Genomic DNA, 26,880 nt, shown 5'->3' on the forward strand with positions numbered 1-26,880 from the left:
CATATCTAGTAAAACAATGGAAATGACAAAAAATACCATAAACATTTATAGTCGTGCACATATATGGCTGCATGGGCATTATGGGAATTGTGGCACAGGTTCCACACATATTTCCTTCCTTTCTGCTCTGCAATCCCCCCTCTAAGGTGCCACTGTCTGCTTTTTTAGTTCAACTTTATAGTCGCGCCATAAATACTGTGATGCCGTTGGCACAGTGGGTTCCTCTTTCACAACATGCCTTTACTTACCATAGAAACAACAGTGCACAGAAAAACTTCAGACTGTATTTTTGTCTCATGCTTATTTTATAATTGAAAAAACACAGCTTTTAAGCAACATTTACAAGTGTAATTGTAAACAACATCCCCTGCTTGTCATACAGTATACTTGTCAGTTTAACCCTCAAAGACCTAAACAGCCTCCAGCAATGAAAAGCATCTACTTATCTAAAATGTTTAATAATTTCTGACCCACTAATCATATAGAAACATTTCAATAATTCATGTAAAATGCAGCTTCTCAGCTTTTAACAGCATCAGATTTGCCTTTTTGTTTTGGGGGGGGGGTTAGAGGTTCTGCAGTATATGTAGAAAATACCTTCATCTGCTTCAGTAGTGATTCACCAATTAAACCCATGTTTCACAAATGACAGTGGTTGTTTTTACATTCAGTTCATAATATATTTTCCTGAAAATGTCTCTTTTGCAACAGGTTTCTTTATTATATGTAAATATATAAATAATAACCTTTGGATTTACTCTGAGCTTTTATGAACTTCTACAATGTTTAACACAGGGAAATACCTGCTTTTCAAAGGAAAATGCTAATATATAGTGATAAATCTCTTAGGAAAGATTAAATGTTTGGTCTTTAAGGGTTAACTTTGGAAGTAATAGCAGCATATCAGTATTTTTCCTATAATCTGCACACTTCTTAGAAACTTAGAATTAAAATATTTCTATATACAGTATACACAGAATTATAAAAAACTAAATTTTGTGCATGATCTTGCCCATTACTGACAAGGCCTGGAATGTAATAAGTTAAAGTATCAGTACAGAAATGAAGATATCAATGGAAGGATTATAATATCAAAGAACAAATACAAACCATCTGACACATGATCATCATAGACATGAAAACAGGTCACTTTTTGTAGGGTGACCTGTGCTTCAGGGTCATCTCAGGAGTGGAATATGACTTTTCCACTTCCCACCAGATGGAAATGTAAAAAACCTGAATCCTAAAATGAGACCTGAGCTGTGTGTTATGACAGGATTTGGTCTACCTTATGAAAACGGTGAAACAATGCCACAGGGCAGTGGTGCTAGTGTTTGATCTGGGAACCTGTCTTTTCCACTTTTTGACTGTGCATGATATTTGGGCTGGAAAAGTCGGCTTTAACCAAAACACTGGTGTTAAAAATACTGAGCTGATGTGTTCCTGGAAAGTTTAAAGGCTTTATGTCATTGAATTCTAACCTCATACAAAGTCTGTTTGTATCCAACTGCTAAAGCAAGTATGACAATGTTAGCTGAATGTTGTCACTAATGTAATAGTTAATATGCTGTAAGCTTATTTTAATAAACTCTTTTTCCTCCAGTATTCTGTGAGAACTATATTAACTGTAGCAGAAAATTCTTCCATCTGTCTTCTATTTTCCATCACGCTCTGGGCAAGCACGCTTCGTCCTTGTGGTGCAAACATGTGTCATCTTCGTTTTTGGTCCTGGTCTGACAATAGTAAGTTGTTGAGTTTGATGACAATGCTGGCAAAGTCTGTGAGATCCACAAAGTCAGAGGTGACGATGTTAACCCCGTCCACACCAGGTTTCTGAGCCGCAACCCAGGACATGATGGTTGGCAGGTTTCTTTTTCACATATTGACAACAAGAGACACAGGGTTATGTTAGATTATGCTGAATCAAGAAAATAATGACACATAAAGACTTGGTAGCCAAATAAAAACACAGAAATGAAACTGAAACAGGTTTTCTGACCTACAGTCATGGAAAAAATTATTAGACCACCTTTGTTTTCTTCAATTTCTTGTTCATTTCAATGCCTGGTACAACTAAAGGTATATTTGTTTGGACAAATATAATGATCACAACAAAAATAGCTCATAAGAGTTGAATTTCAGAGCTGATATCTTGACATTTTCCATGGTTTTCTTGATAACCAAAATCACTTCAGTTCTTACATCACTAGCTATGGCATTGTACTGCCAAAAACAGTGCTTTTAGGAATTCCATGTTTTCTTTTCTGTCTGTTTTAGTCACATAATACACACAAGAGTAAGTACTTGATTGCATAACCACTGTTTTTGATGACTTTTGATGGTCTAATAATTTTTTCCGTGACTGTACATATGTGAAATGCCTTTCATAGTTATACACTGCAAAAATCCAAATCTTACCAAGTGTATTTTTCTCATCTGTAGTCAAAATATCTCATCACACTTAAAATAAGGTATAATCACCTAAAGAGTAACTTGTAAGTAAAGATATAAGAACTTATTTTTAGACAATAGATCTTGAAAATTTTATTTCAAGAAATATTACCAAGATAATTTTCACTTGTTCCATTGGCAGATTCTTTTTTTTTTTTTTTTTTGCTTAATTCAAGATTTCTGTGCTTAATTCAAGCAAAAAAACAAAAACAAAAAAACCCCCAAAAAACAGTGCACTATGTTTTGTTTTGTTTTTGCTTAATTCAAGAGTTTTGTGCTTAATTCAAGCAAAAAAATCTGCCATAGGAACAAGTGAAATTTATCTTGATACAATTTCTTGAAATAAAATTTTCAAGATCTATTTTTTTAAAAATAAGTTCTTATATCTCACTTACAAGTTACTCTTTAGGTGATTATGTCTTATTTTAAGTGTGATGAGATATTTTGACTAGAAATGAGAAAATACACTTGGTAAGATTTGGATTTTTGCAGTGTGATTATAAATCCAGCCTCAGTTCTGTTCCTACGGCCAAAGTTCTGTTTTTCTGCAGAGGTCACTGGTTAGGCTGTTTGTTAGAAAGTGATGGAAACTGATTTGATGGAAAATAGTGAAAGGGAGTAATGTTTGGGTCCATCTGTCAGTTAGAGGCTTTTATCTCAAATTCATTACTTTGCATTAAAACACTGTGTTTTGGTTTCTGGCACGCAAAAACACACCCACTCAAAGATACACACAGAAAAAAAAAGCATACACTCGCACCACGACTGACTGACTGTATCACTTCTAACACCATTACATTGTGCCCTATGTTTGAGCAGCCAGCAGAACAAAACCAGGAAGCCAGAATGTTTACCCAGCGGTGATAAACAATCCTGTTTCCTCGGAAGTGCAAAATTAGGACACTTCCTGTCTCGCCGCGGTGTCCGTTTGGTATAAGTTTTATACCCGGGCATCAGTGGCTGTTTCTCCTAGATTTAAAGAGATAGTGGGTATGTACTCTAAGTCAGTACTCCTGTTGTTGTTTCCTTAAAATCTTAGGCTAAATTAAATACAAGACTGCAAAGGTTTGTGCAAATAACTCAGCCATTGCTTAGGAAATAAGATATGTTATCTGTGAGATGAAATGTGTTTGCTCTGGTTTGGAAATGGATAAAATGGATTACAGTTGATCCCAAGTGGAATAAACTGACTTAGTGACAGAAAATTGCGTAGAGGTGGGACACAAAGACGCATGAGTTCAGTTTTAATCATAAGGAAAACTAGGAAGGAAGTAAATTTGTCAAGATAGACAGTTTACATCCTGGAAGAATGTTTTTTTTGGCTCTGAATATTATGTCACTGATTCCTCCTTTCCTTTTTTCAAGGACTCTGCAAATCCAGCATTCATTTCTGCTCTAAGTGCGACATGAAGGCCACTTACTGTATATCCCTCTGAGGTCAATAGAGAAAAAGAAGACACTGGGGCCAAATTCTTTGAAAATCCAAGTGAAATGGTGTGTAATATAGGCCATGTATGGAGGCATTTTACATCCACAAACAACGCCACATCTCAGCCACACACTCCCACACACAACCAAACAGTCAAAACAGTCACTGACTTCTCCACCAGGTAGCTGCGTAGGCCCCAGAGCAGCCCTTTGGCCACAGTGTTGACTCTGGGTGTGAGGATGGCCTGGGACACGTGGAAAGAGCCTTGTTTATTTCTCTCCTTCAAAGTGGTATCCAAAAACTGGAAGAAACAATGTCAACAAGTTAAGCTGCCAGCACTAAAGCAGGCTTTATATGTGAGTTTTTTCAATAGCAGTTGTTTAAGGGAATTACTCAGGAGTTTTTCAATTTAATAGATGATGAAGAAATTAATACTTTTTATGTTTAGTGGTTTTTTTGTAGTGGTGAGCACATTCACCGTACAATCCTTTCTACAGCTGTGGAAAAAATCATTAGACCACCCTTGTTTTCTTCAATTTCTTGTTCATTTTAATGCCTGGTACAACTAAAGGTACATTTGTTTGGACAAATATAATGATAACAACAAAAATAGCTCCTAACAGTTTAATTTCAGAGCTGATATCTAACCATTTTCCATGGTTTTCTTGATAATAACCAAAATCACTTCAGTTCTTACATCATTATCTATGGCACTGTACTGACAAAAACAGTGCTTTTAGGCATTCCATGTTTTCTTTTCTGTCTGTTTTACTCACATGATACACACAGGAGTTAGTACTTGATTGCATAACCATTGTTTTTGATTACTTTTGATGGTCTAATATTTTTTTCTGTGACTGTATGTTGAATTTGTCTGTTCTCTTTGTCTGGGGTCTCTGGTTTTGACCCACCATTAAAAACAGGTATACATAAACTATTACCAATGAGGGCAGAAAAACATATTTTTACCTCTTCTTGTGACATGATTTTGTTACAGTGTGATTTATTCTTGATAGATAAAGTGTAATTGGGACTCAGTATGTTATCATTGGACCTCAAAGGTGATAACTGTGTATGTGAATGAATAAATTAATGAATAAATGTTTATAAATAGGGGGAAAAAAAAAAAGAGAAATGTGGCTGAAAACAAAATTATTCCAAATTTATGGGAAACAGTGTATGTTCATTTTCCTGTTGGTGCCTTCAACCACAGCACAGATGAGGCTCGCAGTTGGTCCCAGATCACTGCTCCTAACGCTAATTGCTAATGCTAGGTGCTCTGTGTGTCAGGGTGGCTAAAATGCAGACTAAATTTCCCTACAGGGATAATAAACTGAGGTAACCTTTAACCTTTTTTTCACGGTTCAAAGTGTGTAAGGCCTTTGAGCTTCAAAGAGAACACTTTGAACATGGTTTTCTGACCTGCATGAGCTTGTCTGGTTCAGTTGTGTTTGCCCAGGGAGCGGGGATCTTACTGCCAGGCCACATGACAGGTACACCCTGACCTGAGGTATGATGGTAAAACACTATCACCTAAAGGAAAAAGGAAAACACCATTAGCAACAGAACGTCAAGGATTACACACCTTGTTTTTGGTGGACACCCTCAAAATAACAAAAAGTTTTAAAAAAAAGTGATAATTAGGTCAGATAGTAATAAATATTAAGTAAATATTACAGTTTATATTTCAAAGCTTTTTCCTCATTCACTTACCCATGTCCAAGTGCTTGTGGTTCTATCAACACTTTCATACTAAATGCTGACATTTAGTGACATTGTACTGCATTTCATACATAGCATCATTTTTACAAAGCCACAATAAATGTCACAACATTCATTTCAATCCATACACCACTAATTTTTCACTAAGGTCTCATATTGATGATGGGAGAGTTGGACCACAGCATAAAGTCTTCTCTAGCACATCATAAATATTCTCAGGGGGTTAAGGTCTGGTGGTCTCCGGTCCATGTGAGAAAATGATGTTTCATGCTCCCTGAAAAAGCCACAATTCACAATTTGAGCCTGATGAATCCCGGCATTGTCTAATTTTTATGCTTGTTTGCAAACTGATAGTTTAAGAAATGAGAAGCTACTCACTGCATCAGTTATGGTTAAAGTAATTGTTTCCAGCTGAAAAATATTTAACTTTTTTTATACTCATTCATCCATTTTCTGAACCTGCTTTATCCTCACTAGGGTCACGGGGGTTGCTGGAGCCAATCCCACTATTTTGTATTAAATTGTATCAAAGTTTCTTATTATCAGTGTTGAGCTACTGCAGCAAATGTCTGGCATGTAAGTGCAGTTAAAACACAAAATACCACTATGTCATTGTTTCATCAGTGAGCATGCTTTCACTTTCTCTTCTTCCCTTTGACTCTTTGAAGACAAAAGATTAAGGCTGCCCTCTGCAGATAGTAACTGTGTAAATCTCTTCTCCCTCTTGCCCTCTCCCTCTGCTTTGCCAGTTAAGCCAGCCTTAGATTAGGGTCACTGGAAAAGGAATTCAACTGAGAGTGTCTGAATGAGGCACATGCATGCAAACACTGAAGAGATAACGTCACTCACATAAAAAAAAAGAAAAAAAAAACATACATACTTCCCTGTATGTGTGTTTCTCATTGCTTTAGCCTGGTGTAACTCTACTAGCTCATAATGCCTGTGCTATTCTTGTAATATTGTAAGTCTTATGGCGAGGTAAGTCTATATTCCTTTCACTGATTTACAATAGATTACATTTTATAAAGTTATTTTATTATTTTCTGTTATGATTGTATGTATCCAGCAGTCTTTTCTAATTGGATTTATTATAATTTTTCAAAAATATATTTTGATCTTTCATATCCCTAACTTCTTATTTCCCTCTGGATGTTCCTTGTATTCATGTAAAGTACAATGAACTGCCTTGTAAATAAACTTGCCTTACCTTACCTCAGATGTGTATATGTGTGTTTATATGAAATCACAAAGAGATATCACTTTATTTGAAGGGGTGTGCACAAGACCATATGATCCTGTCTTAACCATAGCATGACAACTTGCATTAAAATGAAGGAGTCTTTATGAATTTGTTGTTATTAAGTGTGTAATTTCATTCTTAATGTGAAATTGCCATTCCTTGAGATCTTTGTTATCATAAACCAAGACAAAATAGACCTGTTATGCCAGAAACATGACACAACAGGCCTTATGAAACTAAAAGAACAATGTAGTCTTATGTGTTAACATCTCATTAAACTCACAAATGCTCACGTTTGACATTAGCTGTCATGAGGCCATTTTAATTGTGTCATGAATATTTTTCTTTATTTCAGCTAAAGTGCTACAGTGTGCACTAGTCATTAAAATGTAATTAAATTATGATTACATTGTCAAAAGAGATGTCATGAATAATTTCCTTGACCTCAACCACAGGACTACAGTCTGGTCTTATGAAGATATCAGTGTGTTATTAAATTGTCAAATATTTTTGATGAAGGTGTTATGAGTAATTAGTAAAAGTTAATAGTAAAAAAATGAATTCAGTGTTAAAAATGACATAATTCAACAGCTGACACTTAACACTACAGTCATTTCAATCATAAAGTCTGCTTCTGTTCATGTTCGTGCCATATTTATTCACGATTCCTCAAATATAGTGTTGCAAAGACAGAGAAAGTGAGGGCATAGGGTATAGATTAAAAGCTAAACATGAAAGAGATACAAGAGATGCAGTCTGGCTGGTGGAAAAACTGTTAATGGGATGACACTCAACACTAATTCTTATCCAGGGGAGTCACAAGTAGCAAGGATTACCTGACCACCGGAGTTAAGCAGGGCCTCTGACACACACACGTTACATTTTCTGTACGTATATGTACACTACGCCAACATGTGCTTCATATTTGCAGACAAGCAATCAAATGTAGATACACACAAGCACCATAAATACAGTTCTGGGCAGCAGCTGATACAATCTGTTTAAGTTGAATTCTCATGTGATCTCACCTGGTACTTCTTCTCCCAGAGGTAGTCCAGTGTTATGCTCTCCACAGCACAGTCGTTACACAGCCTGCTGCCAAACACCTCCTGAAGCATGTTGATAAGGTACGCATGGTGCTCTGCATCCATTGCATAGAAGTGATTGAAGTCTAGGAACACTACCTAAACCAAAAACAGTCAGTCCAACATCCAGACCTGTCACTCTAACTCTGTATGGTCAAATGCTTATGTATCAGTGTTTTGTTTTAATGCAGATATAACGGCATCTCACCTCTTTCTTGTGTCTTGATAAGAAAGAGCTGATTTCTAAAAGGCCGTCTCTCACCTTTGGGGGAAAAAAGACTGAAATATTGTAGATAATTTTTTGCAAAAATCCAGTGTTTACAGTTTAGTTCATCCTTATCTTTCTGTTTAACACTGTGCTATTACATATGTGATGGTGTTAAACAATCTGATATATTAATTACAAAGGTTAAATAATTATACACTTGTAGAATGCAGCCAAGTCAATATGATCTAATCATTCACAGACATTAATCCATATCATGACTCTTTCCTTGTGGTAAAGCACTGAGCCATGTGGATGCACAGGAACATGTCAGACTAACCCATATTAGAGGAAAGATGTTTACAACGAAATGCACAACCTTTGATCCCTGTTCAAGGCCATCACAACACAACTAGAAATAACTAGAAACTAGAGCACAACACTAGAATAATGAATTCACCATGCTGCTGTTATACAAAAAGATGAAAAAACTACAGAAATATGACACAACATTCACCAATTATTAGTTTAAGTCTTGAAATACAAAAATTGCAAAAGATACCAGATTGTAAAGGGTTAAAAGGCAACTAAATAGTTTACTGTAAATCAAGTTAAGAACATGTCTTAAGTTATACTTCTTAAGTATGTTTTCTGATCGACCCACCTTGTGTCCAAAGAGGCCATGAATGAAGAAGACTTCTATCCCAGGTTCGCCTGGTTTGGATGAAATCCTAAGGTCAAAGTAGCGAATTCCTGCATCCAGCTGTTCCCTGAATGACATGTTCTGAAAGGAGAACACCTCATGAACAGACTGCTACCTCCCTGGGTGCCCACACAGCTGTGCATAAGTGTAATGTACCTGGGTCATAGACCACTTCACCATGACTTTCTTGGCAAAGGCGCTGAACATGGTAGCCAGGTACTGGACGTACACCTTCTGATCAGGACCCACAGGAGCCTCCACATCCACCCAGAAAGTGAAGGAATCATGGGAGCCTTTAAGAGGAAAAGAGAGAGGGAGGACATAGAAAATTAGGACTTTACTAACATAATAAGATGAGTGCTTTCAGTCCTGTCCTGTTTAGTCTTATCAAAGTGAACTGTATTCATCCAACAGGGATGTTTACGCAGAGGAGCAGCCAAACACCTTTACGCACGGCGCACTCACCTGGCACAGCGAGGTGTTTGAGAGGCATGGCACTGAGCTTGGATGGAAGGACACCCATCCAATCGGCATTGACAGTGCCGATTCCCGTAGGTCGGGTCTTCATGTCTCAAGCGGTCAAACAAACCCACTCAGGAAACCGTTCTCCGGTGCAGACGGATCTCCGGTGCGCTCCAAGGAGGTGACGACTAACACAGACCATCCTGGAGGCGGCAGCTTGTCATTTACATCTATCACTGGGTCAAAACAACACCAGTTTGGCCGCAGACTGAGTGTGACCCGTTTTGTGTGTGTGACACAGCGTGGAGGTGTGCTGTGTTTCCAAGTGACCAACCGGCATCCGCTGGCAGAGCCGGTGGATGGCTAACGACCGTGATAATCCTCTTAAAGCGAAATTCCACTTGTTATCCCCCCGCGCGGGTTCCTCACCCTCTTCTTTTGTGTGTGTGTGTGTGTGTGTGTGTGTGTGTGTGTGTGTGTGTGTGTGTGTGTGTGTGTGTGTGTATAGACCACTCCCACGAACACAAATAATCACGCAGAAAGGAGACAGATGGAGACGTCTGGTCCAACTTGGAAGTCTCATAAAATCATGAGTCATCAAACCATGACGCTAAGGCTGGACATGTTAAAGAAAGAATTAATCAGCTCACATGGATCATCTTCTGTGACTTTGACAACATGGATGACATAAAAAAACAACAACATCTCAGTTGAAAACCTAAATAAAACCTAATAACACATCTAAGGTACCAGATATATTCTATTCTATTCTATTCTATTCTATTCTATTCTATTCTATTCTATTCTATTCTCATTTGCAGATACACAGTCCCATCTGCTGGTAGAACACTAGAACTGCCATTAAAATAAACTGTGGAGTAACAAACCCCCTTTCCCACAGCCATCAAGTGGAAGATGTTCTATATTCTAGAGTCTAAAACAGGGATGTCAAACTCATTTTGGTTCAGGGTACACATTTAGCCAAATTTGATCTCAAGCGGGCCGGACCAGTAAAATAATGACATAATAACCTATAAATAATGACAACTCCAGGTTTTTCTGTTTGTTTTAGTACAAAAAAACCCAAAACATTAAATTATGAAAATATTTACATTTTACAAAAAAAGTGAATAACCTGAAAAACTGAAATTTCATTAGAAAAATTAGTGCAATTTTAATAATATGATGCCTCAACTTATTATTCATATATGTACATTACACACAGTGTTACACAAACATTTGGTAACAAGCATTATATTGTTAACATTTTGGAGTGTGGAAGTAAAATAAGAACAATTTCTACAATATTACATCTTAGCTTAATATTAACACAACTTATAGATCCCAGTGGATCTATGAATGCACAAAACATCTAGTAACAGGCAGAATATTGTCAAAATTGCACATTTCAGGTTGTTCATATTTATTTTTATTTATGTATTTATTTGCATTTTATTATGAAAGGATAGTTTGTAAATGTAAATATTTTCATAGTGTAATGTTGTTGTTTTTTTTACTTGCTCACTTTTTTTTCCACGTAATTTTTCAAGAAGAAAATTTGTATTTGTCATTATTTATGGATTATTTTGTTATCATTTTACATGAGATCACATTGGTCTGTATGTGTAACCTGGGCTAAAATGATTTTGTCAACTTTGACTATTAATATCTTCATTGTAATTTTTGCACTTTCATCCTGCAGGCCAGATTGGAACCTTTAGTGGGCCGGATTTGGTCCATGGGCCACATGTTTGACACCCTTGGTCTAGAACATCTACATTATTGGACTAATTAATACTGTTTACCTTTGACTTTATACAAAATACCACACTATGGATCTCACGTTGCACAGAATGACTTGTTATCCTGAACAGCTTAGTTTTAATTCAGTATTCACACTGTAGAAATCAATTGAAATCTGAATTCCCTAAAATTATGCAGAATGGACTTTTTAAATATGTCATATTATCACTGAATATTGTAAGATTCTGCTTTAAACACAACAAAGCTACACCGAATGGATGCTGTAAGGATTCATTTGAAATAATATGATAAAAATATTGGTCAGTCATAATCAATAATAGTCACGATAAATATCCAGTCAATATTTCTTCTGAATTTAAAGGCTGATTTTCCTTCTTGAAAAAGAGTTGAGGAAACCAAACAGCTATTTGAGTTTTAAAATGATTATTTATGGTCAAAACATGACAAATATTTCAGAAATGAAGAGGCTGGACTTTTAAAAGTTATAATAAAAACAAAACAAAAATAATGAAGTAGTGTAGATCAAATAGCACATAGAACAGAACAGAACAGAACAGAATAGAATAGAATAGAATAGAATAGCATGGGCAGATAAATAGGTTTTGATAAAATAAAATAAAATGAAATAAACTAAACTAAAACAAAACAAAATATAACAAAACAAAATAAAATAAAATAAAATAATTAAATTAAATTATTAAGCGACAAGCTAGCAGAGTTGTCAATCACTATAGGACAACAACTCCCACAAAGCATTGCGGCAGCACGTCCATACCTGCTGGCAGCTTAAGCGAGCGTCGGTTTGTGTGTACGTTTCCATGGGGAGCAGTCACACACTTACACACGCATACACACACACACCTTATCGTAAGAGCTGCTTTAGATACTAGACTACGTGAATTTTATCAGACAAGACACAAACAAAAGTTGGTGCTATCAGCGCGAGCAGAAAACGGCGAAGAAGAGGAGGAGGAACAGGTCTACATGGTGAGTTTGAGGACACGAGAGAAAATAAGAAAAGACAAACACATGAACGGCCTGGTCTAAAAGGACGGAGGATGGTTGTAATGTCACAGCTTTACATGTCAACAGCAAATATTGATGGTCTATTCTGCATATTTGACCGTATTTTACATTTTGAAACTGTCACACTCAGAATCAGTTGCTTTACCTCAAGTTGAACTCACTGAAAGACAATATTTATTTTGGAACAATTTTGAAGTTATGATATCCCTAAAATGTGATTCATCCTGTTTATTTATTTTTTTTCTCTCAGGTTAGTATCCACGTGTGTTTTCAATTTTATTGACCTTGAATACCTTGGTTAATGTCATGTGGCCTGGATATGTCTTAATTCCCTTTAAATCCCTTTGCAACAGATTGCCATATGTGAAAGCTGTGCACAGGCCAGCAGTCCTCCGACCGGCTTCTCTGCTTGTCGTTTTCCCCCTTATTGTTTCTGTAAACTTTGGATATCATGTAGGTATTTGTTTATGCAAAGTCTTACTAATTTGTAGTGGAAAAAGGATGTATGAACCATTTATAAGATGGATACAAAAAAGAAGCACATCTTTAGAGACACAAACATAGTCATTTATTATTGTGAAATGCACTAATGAGTCTTGCATTCATCAGAGTCCAATCCACTTTGGAAAGTCTACGTAGATGGGAGTTCCTGGCCTCATTCATTAAAAGAACACTAATCTCTGGCCTTAGCTTACAGCAGGTCACTATTGCATTATACTTGTTTCCAAGCCTTACTGAAGTTTCATGCAAATAGGTCACAGATGGAATCAAAATATTTTGCCCTGCTGACAACAATTAGATAATTACAGTTTGTGTGTATTTCATCAACTGTGGTTTGGATCAGTAATTTTCACTGAACATTTGTTACTCCAGTTGTAAAAGACTTCATTACATGGATGTTTTCCAGTCAAGTTCTAAAGTAAACACATTGACAATTATCTACGGATGCTTTCTGTTAGCTAGTAATGAAACTTTATATGAACTGTTTAAGAAGGAAATAAATAATGAAGATATAAAGGTCCAAAAGGGGTTTTATCCAATGATGTGAACATGGCAGCACTTATACTGATGTAACCAGTGAAACTCCATAAATATGGGGTGTAAACTGAAATACACTGCTGCCTGTAAAGTTGGAGTAATTTAATTTCAGACACATTTCTTTTCTTCTTTCTATTTATATACATCAGTAATTACCTTTGACCAAGTGCAATGATACATCATTTCATGAGAAGGGGTAAAATATTTTATTCCAACTTCATGGGCAATAGTGTTTATTGTAAATGTAGTAACATATAAGGTTATTAGCTGAGGCTAAAGTTGGGTGATAAGGCCCAAAAAATTAAATCTTGATTGTTTTCAATACTTTGTTTACAATTTAATCAATGAATTTCTGACTGCATGAACTGAAGACAAAACATGATCCAAAAATATTGCAGTCATAATGAATATATTACAAGAAGCAAATAGGTTACATCTTGAATTTTTGTAGAGAGAAAAGTTCAATCAATGATGTTTGATTTTGCGATTTAGGCATTTTTTTTTTTTTTTTTTTTTTTTAAATCAAGGTCTTTTTTATTTTCAATTTTCAAATGTATAACAAGAAACATACAACTTGAACATGAAACTGTTTAATCCAGTTCCTATCCAACTATTAACTACTACAACTATTAAAAATAAATAAATTAAAAAATAAATAAGTAAAAAGGTACACAAGTATTGGAGTTAAACAAATATGTTGGTAGCTACCATGGCGATTTTGGTATTTTTTAATAACTTTTACAAAGCAAAAACTCAATTATTTGTATTAATTACCAATATTTTGAGGTAAGACATGTTGGAAAGAGATCAGGAATATGAATAAATTAGATACCCACAGTTGCTGTCTAAAAAGTATGAAACATTATTGATATATTTAAATACAAATGGATATGGGGTTATAATTTAGCATGAAACAAAGATGTCGTACATGTTTAGGCCAACAGGTTACAGTGGACAGCCATGCTTTTCTTACCTGAACATTCACAGTAGCGGCTCATTTACTTGTTTTTGACTTGTATGTTTTTTTAAAAGGACAGTCCCTAGTGATCCTTATTTAGCTGCAAAACAAACAGCAACATACCAGTGTGATCACAGAGGAATCAATCAAATAATCTTGCCAGTAAGGGCACTTGGGGAAGGTTATGAATGCCGGTAAGCATGATGGTGATGTAACATCCTATTTACATCCCTGCTGGCCTAATCTGCTCAGGGTTGGCTCTGGCTATGTCATCTCCCTTGGGTGGTCATGTTGAAGCCTCCTACTAGTGTGACACACACCTAATCCGCCTCACTGAGGGTAGAACAACAACTGGTCGTTTCTTTGGCCACAGATCCTGTAACTGCTTTTGTTTGTTGGGATTTCCAGGTGTAGGTAAGGTCTCACTTGTGTGATGTTTGAGTCATGTATTTCCTGTTGCTAATGATACTTTCTTTATGGTTTCTGAAGGCCTGCAAAGGAACAGCGCCGACTGTAGCCTGACCCCCATCAGCATTCACCCTCAAAACAATGGATTATTTACCACAAGATGAGTTTTGAACCTCAAGATTCAGCGAGCAATGTGACAGATTTACTTGGAAATAACAATCAGTTGGAGAAACACAGCCTCGACGTTTCCTCAGTGGGAAAGGAAAGGAAGCAGGCCTTTTATTTGATCCATGAATCAGCGGTGCAACTAGTTTGACGCATAAGGAAAGTTAATAAGCTGATGAAACCGTCTTGAGTGATGATGAATCGCTACACCACCCTGAAGCAGCTGGGTGATGGCACCTATGGCAGCGTGCTGATGGGGAGAAGCAATGAATCTGGAGAACTGGTGGCCATCAAGAGGTATGTAGACCTGGTGACTTTTACAATTGGTAGATGTAGTCTAATTTAGCACTAAAGTTTGCTCTAGTATTGTGTAAAATGGTTTGACAGGTGGGGATTTATCTGGATATGATCAGTTTTCATTTTTTTTTATTTAACCCATAAAGACCCAGGGCTACTTTTGTGGGAGTTCCCAAATGAATTCTCCTCAGTATTTAATCTTTAAGTGATTTAACACCATTTCTTGAAATATTGTCTTCTTTATTTTGCATTTTTTCAATGAAAATCTGGTATTTTCCTCTATCTAATTTGCTGATCATGTAGATGGTCATTAAAGCTCAGATTACACTTGAGAGAAACACAGAGAAAACTGAAGAAACTAACTTTTTCAGCAAAGATATCATTAACTGAATATAAAAACAAGTGTCCTCATCCATTATCATTACTCAAACTCAAAATGGGTTTTACTGGTGAATCAGTGTTGCAGAAGATGACTGTGTTTTCATGTTCACTACGGAGCCTCTGAACGTCCAAATGGGTCATATCAGATGACCATGAAAAGATGACAAACTGCATTTTTCACCAATTATTCACATGGATTGATAGGATTAGTGGATCTACAGGTATTAAACAGTTTAGATCAGTAGATGCTTGTGTTCGCCCGTCACTGTTTGGGTCTTTATGGGTTAATATATGACATACAATCATGACATTTTCTATGATGTTTCTGTCATAACACATATTTCAATGTGCGTGCAATTTTCTTTCTGTACGAAGTTGCCTCATACTTTTTGTTTCACCCCACAGAAATTCAAAGTAGACTCTCAGACCTCTTGTTTCACGCTATCGCCAGGGCAAACAAACTAGCTTACAAGCCTTTGTCTCAGCAGCATGGCAGCAGGCCTTAATAATGAAAAGGATACCGGGGGATGCGTCCACTGGCTGATCATTCGGTTACCATGCAAGACAATACATGTGGTGACGGTGAAAGGGAGTGAAAGTAGAGGGGGCGTGTCAGGTTGCTGACATTGTGGAAGGGATGACAGAAATGGGTAGCTGCCAGTGGTGGAGAAAAGATATCTGTACGTTCTGACATAATGCCAAAGAGGTTAAGGTTCTGGTGTTTTGCTGTGGGCTTTTAATGTGGCATCATGTCATAGATCAATAAAGCAGGGAACTGAAAATATCAGTGACGTCAACATGTGTTTGCTCACTTTCTTAAGCAATTACATATAGTACAACCTACATATTTTAGTATATCAGCGTATTATTGTTTGCAATTTACTGCTGTTATTAAAGCTTCAAATGAAATAAATGAGGCTGAAATGAGAGACACAGCAAAAGAATTGAATTATTCATGAGGACACAGTGGAAATTTTTTACTGCATTCTGGCCATTTATTGTATACACGCTTTAAATTTCTGTACATATATGTGTTACATGATTTGAGATATATCTAATGTCTAATAATCTTTACTGATATTTTCTGTTTTTTTTTTACTTAAATTTTATTTAGTTTTTCTCATACAAATATACAAGACATTTTACATGCATTAACATATCTAATCAAACATCCCCATATGGCACACATAAGAAAAAAAAAAAAAAGAAAAAATGTATATCTGCAGTAGATATTGATTACAGTTAATCACAAATGAAACATGAATGACAAAAAACACACATATACAACTACTTCTGAATGCTTATTGCATTAAAAGTTTAATCATGGGACTCCATCTCTTCGTAAATATCTCTCCCTGAATTCTAAGCACATATGTAATTTGCTCCATCTGATAGATTTCCCTCACGTTCTCAATCCAAATGTTCTATGTGGCAGGTTCAGGTTTCAGCCACTTGATAATGAGTTTTCCTTTGTTTTGCAGGATGAAAAGAAAGTTTTATTCATGGGAGGAGTGCATGAACCTAAGAGAGGTGAAGGTAAGAATATGTTTCATGGTTACAGGAGCCTCTAAAAGCAAATTTATTTTTTATTAGCTGAAGGATTTTACTGCAAAATTGTTTTTTTTTTTTTTATGTCTTTGCCTTGACGTCACACTAGTCACTGAAGAAGCTGAACCATGCAAATGTGGTGAAATTAAAAGAAGTAATCCGAGAGAATGACCACCTCTACTTTGTGTTTGAGTACATGAAGGAGAACTTATACCAGCTTATGAAGGACAGGTAAGAAGAGAAACTGACACCTTCACACCTGGCTGGCGAACACTTCCATTTTTGCACCTGCCGTCACACTTCACACCTTTAATGGGGGGAAGCCCTTATAGTTTATCTAGTTGGGGCAGCCACTGTTTAATGTAATTGTTCATTGTAAATATGTTAATTTCTTTGCTTTATTATACTGTATTTCAGCTGAATGGCATTCTTATTGCATGTAATGACGAGCAGAATGCTGGGTGTATAATAATGATAACAATCCGTTTTATTTTTACAGAAAAAAATTGTTCCCAGAATCAGTGATACGAAACATAAGCTTTCAGATTTTACAAGGCTTGTCATTTATTCACAAACATGGTAGGTCTACCGTGTTCCTTTCATGCACGGCAATTTACATGAGAGTGGTGGAACACTGCAAGATTCTAACTAGTCATGTAATACAAAAGTGATGCGACCCATTTAATTCTTAAAGTCCAAAAGAATCTAATTGGAAAAATCTAAAGTATATACAGTCGCGGAAGAAATTATTAGATTATCAAAAGTCATCAAAAACAGCGGTTATGCAATCAAGTACTAACTCCTGTGTGTATCATGTGACTAAAACAGAAAGAAAAGAAAACATGGAATGCCTAAAAGCACTGTTTTTGGCAGTACAATGCCATAGCTATTGATGGAAGAACTGAAGTGATTTTGGTTATTATCAAGAAAACCATACAGTAGAAAGTGGATAGATATCAGCTCTGAAATTAAACTCTTATGAGCTATTTTTGTTGTCATTATTATATTTGTTCAAACAAATGTATCTTTAGTGGTACCAGGCATTAAAATGAATAAGAAATTGAAGAAAACAAGAGTGGTCTAATAATTTTTTCCGCAACTGTATATATTATATAATTGAAAACATAAGAATCTTGTAGTTTGTCAACCCTCGATGTGCTGACTTTTAACTATCTCCTCAAACTCTCAGGTCTGTCTTTCAATAATAAATAGATGTGTGGATGTTTTTTTATGAAAGTGTGAAAAGCCAGATAAAAACAGACTTTAAATAGAACTAAAAATCAATTTATGTACATTATACCTGCTCACGTTTGTCGTCCACATCCACCCATCTAGGTGATATGCATGTACTTTTCTATGCGCTTTCCTTTAACTGCTTTTCTTACATTTCTCTTTTACCCCTCTTTCTGCACCCTTTCTGTCTCTCTTGATTCCATTTTTTCTGCTGTTAGGGAGACTAAAATGTTCTCAGAGAATGAAATTAGGAACATCATGTTTCAAGTGCTGACTGGTTTGGCTTTTGTACACAAGCATGGTAAGAGGCTGTCATTCTTTACCTGTTCACAAAGTAGCATGGACTTTAGAACTGCTGCATGAGTGTGTTGCTTTGGCCCTCAGACTGAATATGAGTAGCCCATATACTTTATGTTCTATATTTTATCATTGTGTGCGACTACTTAAGCTACGGTTCAATAACCTGCTTTGGCTTGTTTCACCCAGGTCTGTTTGAACTTAAAATTTCTGTCACATGCCACGGTTACTTATAGTATTTGCAAAATGTCTGCAGACAGAACCTTTTGCATTAACACAGTCCATTTCTAAGGATTAGCTTTCACCAATATTACAGTGAATACATGTGTTCTAATTTGGATATAAACTGGGAACTTAAGTATTGGAGCTAATCAGATTATGATTATGGCTAAGACAAGTGGCAGTGGTATTATTTCTATAGGAAAGCTGCCTATAGTTGGCCTTTAAGAGTTTGTGTTCTAAGATGGCTCACACTCCATACATAGTAGCTGAGCTTGTTATTTACTCTTCGTAGGCTTCTTCCACCGAGACATGAAGCCAGAGAATCTGTTGTGTATGGGTCCAGAACTGGTCAAAATAGCAGATTTTGGTCTGGCCAGAGAAATCCGCTCCAAGCCACCGTACACAGACTATGTATCGACAAGATGGTGAGAACACCTTCAAGGCTTAGTCTCAGAGCATCTGAGAGTTCCAGCAAAAGAAAACTCCATCCAGTGTTCATGCACTTTAGTCATGTAATAATAAAATATGTGATCTGGCTGAATTTATTTGAGAATATTCTCTGTCTAGGTATCGAGCCCCAGAGGTCTTGCTCAGGTCGTCTACATACACCTCCCCCATTGACCTGTGGGCTGTGGGCTGCATAATGGCCGAACTCTACACCCTCAGACCTCTTTTCCCCGGGAACAGTGAGGTGGACGAGATCTTTAAGATCTGCCAAGTCCTAGGAACTGTCAAAAAGGTAAGAAGAGTCTGAGGAGCTTGACCTTACTTTGGAGATTTAATAATTAATACACTAAATCGTTCAAGAGGGGACGGGTCTTGCAGAGGGTTATACATTTTTTATGATGCATTGTGTTATTGCAATGGAGGTCTTTCCATCAAGTGAATTGCTGCTGCTGACCAGATGTGTTCACGTGGTGTTGGATTTCCACCCAATCCAATTTGAGTGACATGTTTTACAACAGTCAAAAACCGCAGATGAGATTATTCATCAAAGTGTACTTGTGGAACATAGCTGTAATGTTAAAAAATGAACTGTACTTTTCCAATGCACGGTGAGAGAAAAAATACAGAATATGTAAATGAGAGAACGATGTACGTTTTCTTCCCGTCAGTCGGACTGGCCGGAGGGCTATCAGCTGGCTGCAGCTATGAACTTCCGCTTCCCACAGTGTGTGCCGACCCATTTGAAGACCCTAATCCCAAATGCCAGCAATGAGGCTATCACGTTAATGAAGGACCTGCTACAGTGGGACCCCAAAAAAAGACCCACCGCTGTACAGGTAGGCAGACTAGGTTCTCTGTGTGTTTACATAAAAATAAAGGCATTGACTCCCTTATCCTTATCCAAGTCTGATCTGACTTTCCAGTTTTAATGTCTGCCTGAGGAACTTTTAGCACCAGCCAAAGAGTTGAGTATGTTAAATAAAGACTATATGACCAGTTTAATAAAAGTGATGTGAGGATGGATTTTGCTAGTTAAGACTCTGTAAACCAATGCCTGTCTTGTTTTACAGTTGAAGGATTCCATTCTACCTTTCATATAATGATAATTGTTCAAAGTTCTTTGAATTGTCTTTTCCTAAAACTGAGAATAATCTAAATCCAATGCAAACTTTTAGATAAAGTCTTAAAAAAAAAATCTGTCCTTATAAAAGCCATTCTCACTACACTCACCACTACATACAGATTATCTGTGGTTCCAACACTGAGATTAGATCAGCATCATAATCCCAGTCAATGTAAGCAGTAGTTAAGCCCAGTGCACAATGTTTTTTCCACTGCTGGTGTGCCTTATATGATGCATACCTATTATGTATCTGACATAATCATTACTTAGTTAGACATAATAGGTGGACCGGTGAATTACTCTGTGGGCCTTAGTAGGAAACACCTTACCATAGAGAGGGAGTGGTTTTCCATTCTCTGCTAACATGACTCCCTGGAGTTTTAATGATTATAGGAAGCACTTCTAATTTTACTCTATTGAGACAATGCTGATATTAAACTGGAGTTAAATATCAAGCATGTATGGACATGCAAAATCTGTGGTGTATAGTTATCATTAATATTGTTTAAGACCAAAAGCTACATAATGCCTTCTGTCATGACGTTTGTATAGTATAAGGTGGAATATGTGCTTTCCACCCTAGTGTGTTTGAATATATGAGGTTAAAAGGAAAACGTTCTAGAAGACGGCATACATTAGATACATACAGACAGAATGTCAGTCTGCCTCTCGTTCCTCCCTGTGCTCCTAGGCGTTGCGCTACCCATACTTCCAAGTAGGCCAAGTCTTAGGGCCTCGTCCTCAGAGCCAGGAGGTCAAGAAGGTCCAGGCCAGGTCACAGCCTCGGAACCAGGCCTCTGAGGTCAAAGCTGACCTCCAGCAGTCTTCCTCTGAGTCCAAAGCCTCCACATCATCCTCAAGACACCAAGTGCAGCAGCAGCAGCCTCTTCAGCAGATCCCTCTGCCCCAAACTGAGAGTAAACCAGCAGGCCTCAGCCAGACAGTGAGTGTTTCAGCCCACAACGGGATTCATTTTAATTTGGAACGATGTGAGTGACTCTGGGCTTTGGTTCTGAAGACTGGAATTCTAAATATGAATTTGAGTAATCTGACAGTTTTATGTACACGTTTTCTTAATTGTCTTGTCATGCAGAAGGCAGCATCACTAGGCACTGAGAACAACGCTGTTGGGATGGGGGTACTGAAAAGCGGTCGTCGGCGCTGGGGTCAGACGGTGGCTAAGACCTCTGACAGCTGGGAGGAATCTGACCCATCAGAAAGTGCAGCTTCTAATTCTAAGAAACCGAGCCTGGGGAACTCAGACGAGAGCAGCCCTAAGCATCGCCCACAGTAAGTTACATAATGTCAGTACAGGAGCTTTATGAACAGCGCTTATGTCCTTAACTGATTCAGTATAGATATTGGTTATTGGTTTTAAAAATTACACTGTCTCATGTCTGTTGATGTATTACAATAATATTTTATTACCTCCGCCAAGGAGGTTATGTTTTTGTAGGCGGTGGTTTGTTTGTCTGTCTGTTTGTGTGCCAGATAACTCAAAAAGTTATGGACGGATTTGGATGAAAATTTCAGGAAATGTTGATACTGGCACAAGGAACAAATGCTTAAATTTTGGTTGTGATCCGGGGGGGGGGCACTGATCTGCCTTGGCGGAGGTCTGTGCTCTCCAAGTGCTTTTCTACAAAAGACAGCGCAGACCTCCGCCAAGGCAGATCAGTGCCCCCCCCCCCCCCGGATCACAACCAAAATTTAATCATTTGTTCCTTTTGCCAGTATCAACATTTCCTGAAATTTTCATCCAAATCCAGGGCACTTATCTGTCTTGGCGGAGGTCTGCGCTCTCCGAGTGCTTCTAGTTTTATTTATTTATTTACTATAATATGCATGCAATATTTTTGTCCAGCCCATTCAGTTCAAACAGGTGCAGTGTTTCTGTGGGTCTTTTAGAAGTATATAATTCAATAACATTTTTTGGCCTTGAATTGTCCAAAAATGTTTTGAATACAATTTTCATCATTACTTGAATATTAGTTACATTAACTCAGTGTCACTTTTAAATGCATTTTTGGACAACGTATTGATCACATTGTACCAAAACTGTAAAAATTAAATGTCACCTAATATTGGTAAGTCCTAGTTCAGAAAACAGAAATACACCTTCAGCTGAATTCATAATGAAGTCTTATATTTTACTTGTTGAAACATCATAGCAGTCATCAAGAAAATCCAGACTTTATGCAAGTGGGCAAATAAACAGTAACAACAATGTGTTGTTTGTGTGTTTTTCAGGGCCAAAGAGCAAAAACCGCTATATTCCTTCAGCACAGTTACCAAGCTTCCTAGCAATGTTAAGATTGGCCAAATTGAGTCAAACCTCCCGGGGTCTGCTGCACGGCAGCACTATCTCAGCCAGTCACGCTACTTGCCTGGTAAGACTTGACAGCTGTTATGTCATTTTGATCCATGTTTTACACAACAAACACCAGTCATTGTCATTAAACTGTGAGTATAAATACAATAGTTTACATATGTCATGCAGTTAATGCAGACTTAAAGTTACCTAATATCTTATTTAATATTACAACAGTTCACATATATATATCCATAAAAGGTCATATTTTCTACTGCATTTCTTTCATGATATGTTTATGATCCTTTTAGGGTTGATTGGCAAAAGTCAGCCTTCCTCTGGGGACAAGGAGTTGAGTGGTATGTCATTACGAGACTTGTGGGAGAACTCTTCAAACACTGTAAATAAACCACTCGGTCCTATCGGAGGGGGATTATCTGTCACCAGAGCCAACGCAGGTAACGACTACTAATGTGTGATGAAGAGCTGTTAAGGAGATTGTTGTTCAGTTAACGGGGCTGTTGTTTTCAGATTTCACGTAATGTTTTTAACAAGATTATACCAAACATTTGCCCACCATGTTTGAGCAATGTTACATCTTTATGAAAGTAATTGAACATATAGATATAATAATGTACTGTGTAACTGTACTTAATAAAGTTGTGAGGCATTTGAAAGCATGAGTGCAAACATTCAAGTTTTTATAGTCAGAATAACTTAAAATGAGTTTAAATTATTGAGTAAAATACAACTACAAGGCTCTTAAACACAGAATAATAAAGTATAATAAAATATGTTTTAAACTAGTTATCCGGTTTTATTGAGTATTTATCTGTAAGACACAAAACTTTCTTTTTCTGAAGCTGGATAAGGTTATGGATTATATTTGCCAACAAGCTCTGACCAAGATTAATAGTTGATTGACATAAATAATGTAAAGAACTCATGCGCAGTGGAAACCTGGCTTGTGCCAGTGTCACCTACAGTTACATAATCTGACCCGACTCTCTCTGTGACACAAAGGCTCTAAATGCTAATGATGCAGTTAATGTCTCCTGATCAGTAGTTATGGAGCCATGGACAAAGTAGGGTTAGGACTGAGCCTAAGTGTCTGCGACTTTACAGCTGGGAGACCTTTAGAATTCATTTGTTATGTAGATAGATGCACAATATGAGTCCCTGCTGTGCTCCCTCCTCTCTTCTTCTGTCTCTTTTTTCAGCCTTGTTTTTTCTTCTCCATTTTTTATTCATGAGATTCAGACGGTCCCTGTAAGATCAAGTGCTCCCTGAAATGGCCCTTAAGTGCACCCCCTGCTCATTTGTCTCACCCTGTAGCACTCACTTATATTTGTTTTAATTCTACAATGGAAACATTTCTTAATTAATATGAAAGAAAAAGTGTTAGTTTTTTCTGCTTCTGTCCTTTCATCACTGCTAACATGTTCACATAAATGTCCGATTATGTTTTTAGCAATCATGCTTTGTACCATCTTATCTCCTCTCCTGTTCTTCTTATCAGTTCTCATTTTCTTTTCTCTCTGATTGCATGCATACCTCCTTGAAAACTCTCCTTTTTGCTGTGACACTAGAAGAGAATGCCTCTAAGTCTGTGGATAGCCCGCCAGAGAAAACTGTTGTTAAAGAAAGAATACTGGAGAAAATTGATCTCTCCAAAGGTATTTAACTGAGGTGGCTACCTGTCACAACTATCTCTGCTGTTATCAGCTACATTTAACAGTTTGAAGCATTAGTATAATATTACCTAGTACTAAAGTTACTAGGCTTACAAGTTTTTTTTTCTGTGTACAGACAATTAAAGTCGTAGTCAATAGAATAGCTGGAGGGTTAAATAAGATAAACTAACAATCAGCATGATGCAACAAGCTTCGGGTATTCAGCCAGATACTTAACATGTTAAAGAAACCAACAGTTAAAGCCTCTGCAGGTGTCAAGGCGACAAATACACAGTTTATCCTGAGAACTTGCTGAATAGATACTAAACTGCACTACAACCACAACATCTTCATAAGGGAACAATGAGGCTTTTGACTAATTATACTGATAACCATCTGAGCCTGCTGCTGAAGCATGGCCATGATGAATGACTTCAGTCACTCGGGCCCTATTCATCTATTAAGTCATCTGTAGCTTTTGGATACTAGCAACTACTTCACATAGATCTACACTAACAGTGACTTAACAAGATCATGCAGTTAACATGTTTTTATTTCACCCTTTATAGGGCACTCATTGAAATACTCTGAAATTCAAAATGTCAACCTTAGTGTGTTATTGGAGAAAACTTTATAACTTTTTGGAATTTTATTTTTTTTTTTATGTTGAAAATCAAGGTCAATGAAGTTACTATATTTGGTTCCTTGCCCGTAACTGGCAAAAAATTAAATAAAATCCAAGAAGTAAATATAAAAAATACAAGAAAAACACATGTAAGGTGAAAGGAACATGCATTTTAGAACATTAGACCAACATAAGTGCTGATCCAGACCCCTGTCCGCATCCACATTATCCCTTTGAACATCATTCCTTACATCAGTACCATTACTTCATGATACCTAACAAAGCACTTACTATTCATGCTGAGGTGGACCTTACAGACCCTGCAGACCACATTTGACCAGAGATTGTTGCCTCACTGTAACTGTTCCTGTCACTGTATTGTAATGTATGCAGAAATGACCAAAAATAGTCACTTGCCCAATAAAGGGTTAATATAGTTCACACATCTTTATTAATTGATATGAAATTGATTGGAAATGGGTCTTGGCTGAGTACCTGAAGTGTGAAAAAATAAAATAAAAAATAAAATGCACTCTCATGAACAGCATGCTATTTCCTTTTCTCTTTTAGGGAACTTTGTAAGCACCAAGTACAACCTGTCTGGTGGTTACATCCCTTCTTTCCAAAAGAAAGAGGTGGGCTCAGTGGGACAGAGAATCCAGCTAGCTCCTTTGGCTGGTCAGCATTCAAGTAAGATTTAATCCCATTTTATTAAGATAGAAAAATAACCTTGGAATTTACTTTTACTGTACACCTCGGCTCCTATTCTAAATCAACTATTTTCTCCTTTCTGGCTTTACTGTCCGATTCCCGTTTCTCACTTCCAATATTTACTCCTACTTACTCTGACAACTTTCTTTCTATACTCTTTCAGCTAATCTTTCTTCTTCTCCTGACAATAAAAAAGACAAATCAAAATCTACAAAGTCCAAGCACATATCAACCTCATCTTTAAGTGAGAGTAATGAAGGTAAAGTCTGTTTGTCTATTCTGATTTTTTAGTAGGTTTGAGGATGTACCTGCTTTGACCATTGCTGTCAAATGTGCTGATCACTTTTACTTTACAATGTCTGTGTTGTTGTTGGTTTTGTACCTTTTAAAAACTGACCACCGTAGTTGTTACGTTGTTCATTAGATGCAGACATTCACAGCTGACTGACTGAGTGGGATGTTCTTGTTCTTTCAGATTATGAGGACTGGAAGAGGAGAACAGACCGGACTCAAATGAAAGGAAACAGCTATTCGGCTCTGGGAAAAACCTCTGGCAACCTTCTGACCAGAGCCCCTGCAGCACAGCCGGTCCATGGAAGGGTAGACTGGACCTCCAAATATGGCGGAAACCGGTAGTGCAACCAGAAATGACACAGCTGCTTAGAATTTTGGTCCAAGTGGTAAATATCTTTGGCTAACAAAATCAATCTGAAGGAAGGTTTTAACCACATTAACATTGAGATCTGGAGGAAATTGAAGGAATTCTGCTTAAATGATAATGTTAGAAATTAAATACGGGGGTAGCTAGTTAGGAACAAATAGTAATGTGACAAAAATTAGTAGACCATTGATTAAGAACAAGCCACACCGGCATAATTTCCTTTCCAGTAAGGCTAATACAGTATATATAGAAATAACTTGATACGTGCATGGAAAACTCTTAACTTGAGATGATGGTTGCCATGACGCTTAACCAATACTGACAGTGTGTGCAAGACAATCCCACTGCATTCCTTAAGGTTTCAGTGCAAGCCAATTCTACTGTTAGTGTTGGGTTATTCTGAATAGGATATAAAACATGCTTTTTTTTTTCTTTTCATTTTTATACTTTAGTTTTTATTGTCTGGTATTGTTTTAATTCCACTGACAAATGCATTATATTGTTCTGTGACAGTTCTTGTAATACTACTGGTGTGTTCCTTCTGCTTCAATCAACATAGGTGGCTCAAAACTGTCTAATGGTTATAAGCATGATTACAACATTTATACTGTGTATTGTAAAGCAAACCTCTTTGTATTATGCAACTGAGCATTTTTGTAAACATTTTGTACAAATAAAAAGAATGAAAAATAGAC

General features: G+C 36.9%; 2 protein-coding genes across 5 annotated transcripts; one reads left to right on the forward strand and one right to left on the reverse strand.

The window, feature by feature from the left end:
- Positions 1-286: 286 nt before the first annotated feature.
- On the reverse strand, positions 287-9,732 carry plcxd2 (phosphatidylinositol-specific phospholipase C, X domain containing 2). The gene is made up of 8 exons (XM_030123860.1): positions 9,301-9,732; positions 8,992-9,128; positions 8,797-8,916; positions 8,136-8,189; positions 7,871-8,026; positions 5,303-5,413; positions 4,051-4,181; positions 287-1,870 (listed from the first exon to the last, which is right to left on the reverse strand). The coding sequence occupies exons 1-8, from the start codon at positions 9,401-9,403 to the stop codon at positions 1,711-1,713; spliced, it is 972 nt and encodes a 323-aa protein (XP_029979720.1). The 5' UTR covers positions 9,404-9,732; the 3' UTR covers positions 287-1,710.
- A 2,129-nt stretch (positions 9,733-11,861) lies between these two features.
- Positions 11,862-26,877, forward strand: mak (male germ cell-associated kinase). Of its 4 annotated transcripts, none has more exons than XM_030123856.1 (16): positions 11,862-12,048; positions 14,573-14,953; positions 16,816-16,870; positions 16,992-17,113; positions 18,334-18,416; positions 18,927-19,059; positions 19,202-19,373; positions 19,750-19,917; positions 20,896-21,147; positions 21,298-21,494; positions 22,455-22,594; positions 22,827-22,973; positions 24,105-24,191; positions 25,384-25,503; positions 25,688-25,783; positions 26,000-26,877. In XM_030123856.1, exons 2-16 carry the CDS (start codon positions 14,850-14,852, stop codon positions 26,158-26,160), a joined length of 2,037 nt encoding a protein of 678 aa, XP_029979716.1. In that variant the 5' UTR covers positions 11,862-12,048; positions 14,573-14,849; the 3' UTR covers positions 26,161-26,877. The 4 variants fall into 4 exon arrangements, with proteins under 4 accessions (XP_029979716.1, XP_029979718.1, XP_029979719.1 ...); XM_030123858.1 differs by having other exon boundaries at positions 24,108-24,191; XM_030123857.1 differs by lacking the exon at positions 11,862-12,048 and adding an exon at positions 14,370-14,497.
- Positions 26,878-26,880: the final 3 nt, after the last annotated feature.

Source organism: Sphaeramia orbicularis, chromosome 20 (genome assembly GCF_902148855.1).
Source record: "Sphaeramia orbicularis chromosome 20, fSphaOr1.1, whole genome shotgun sequence".
NCBI classification, from domain to species: Eukaryota; Metazoa; Chordata; class Actinopteri; order Kurtiformes; family Apogonidae; genus Sphaeramia; species Sphaeramia orbicularis.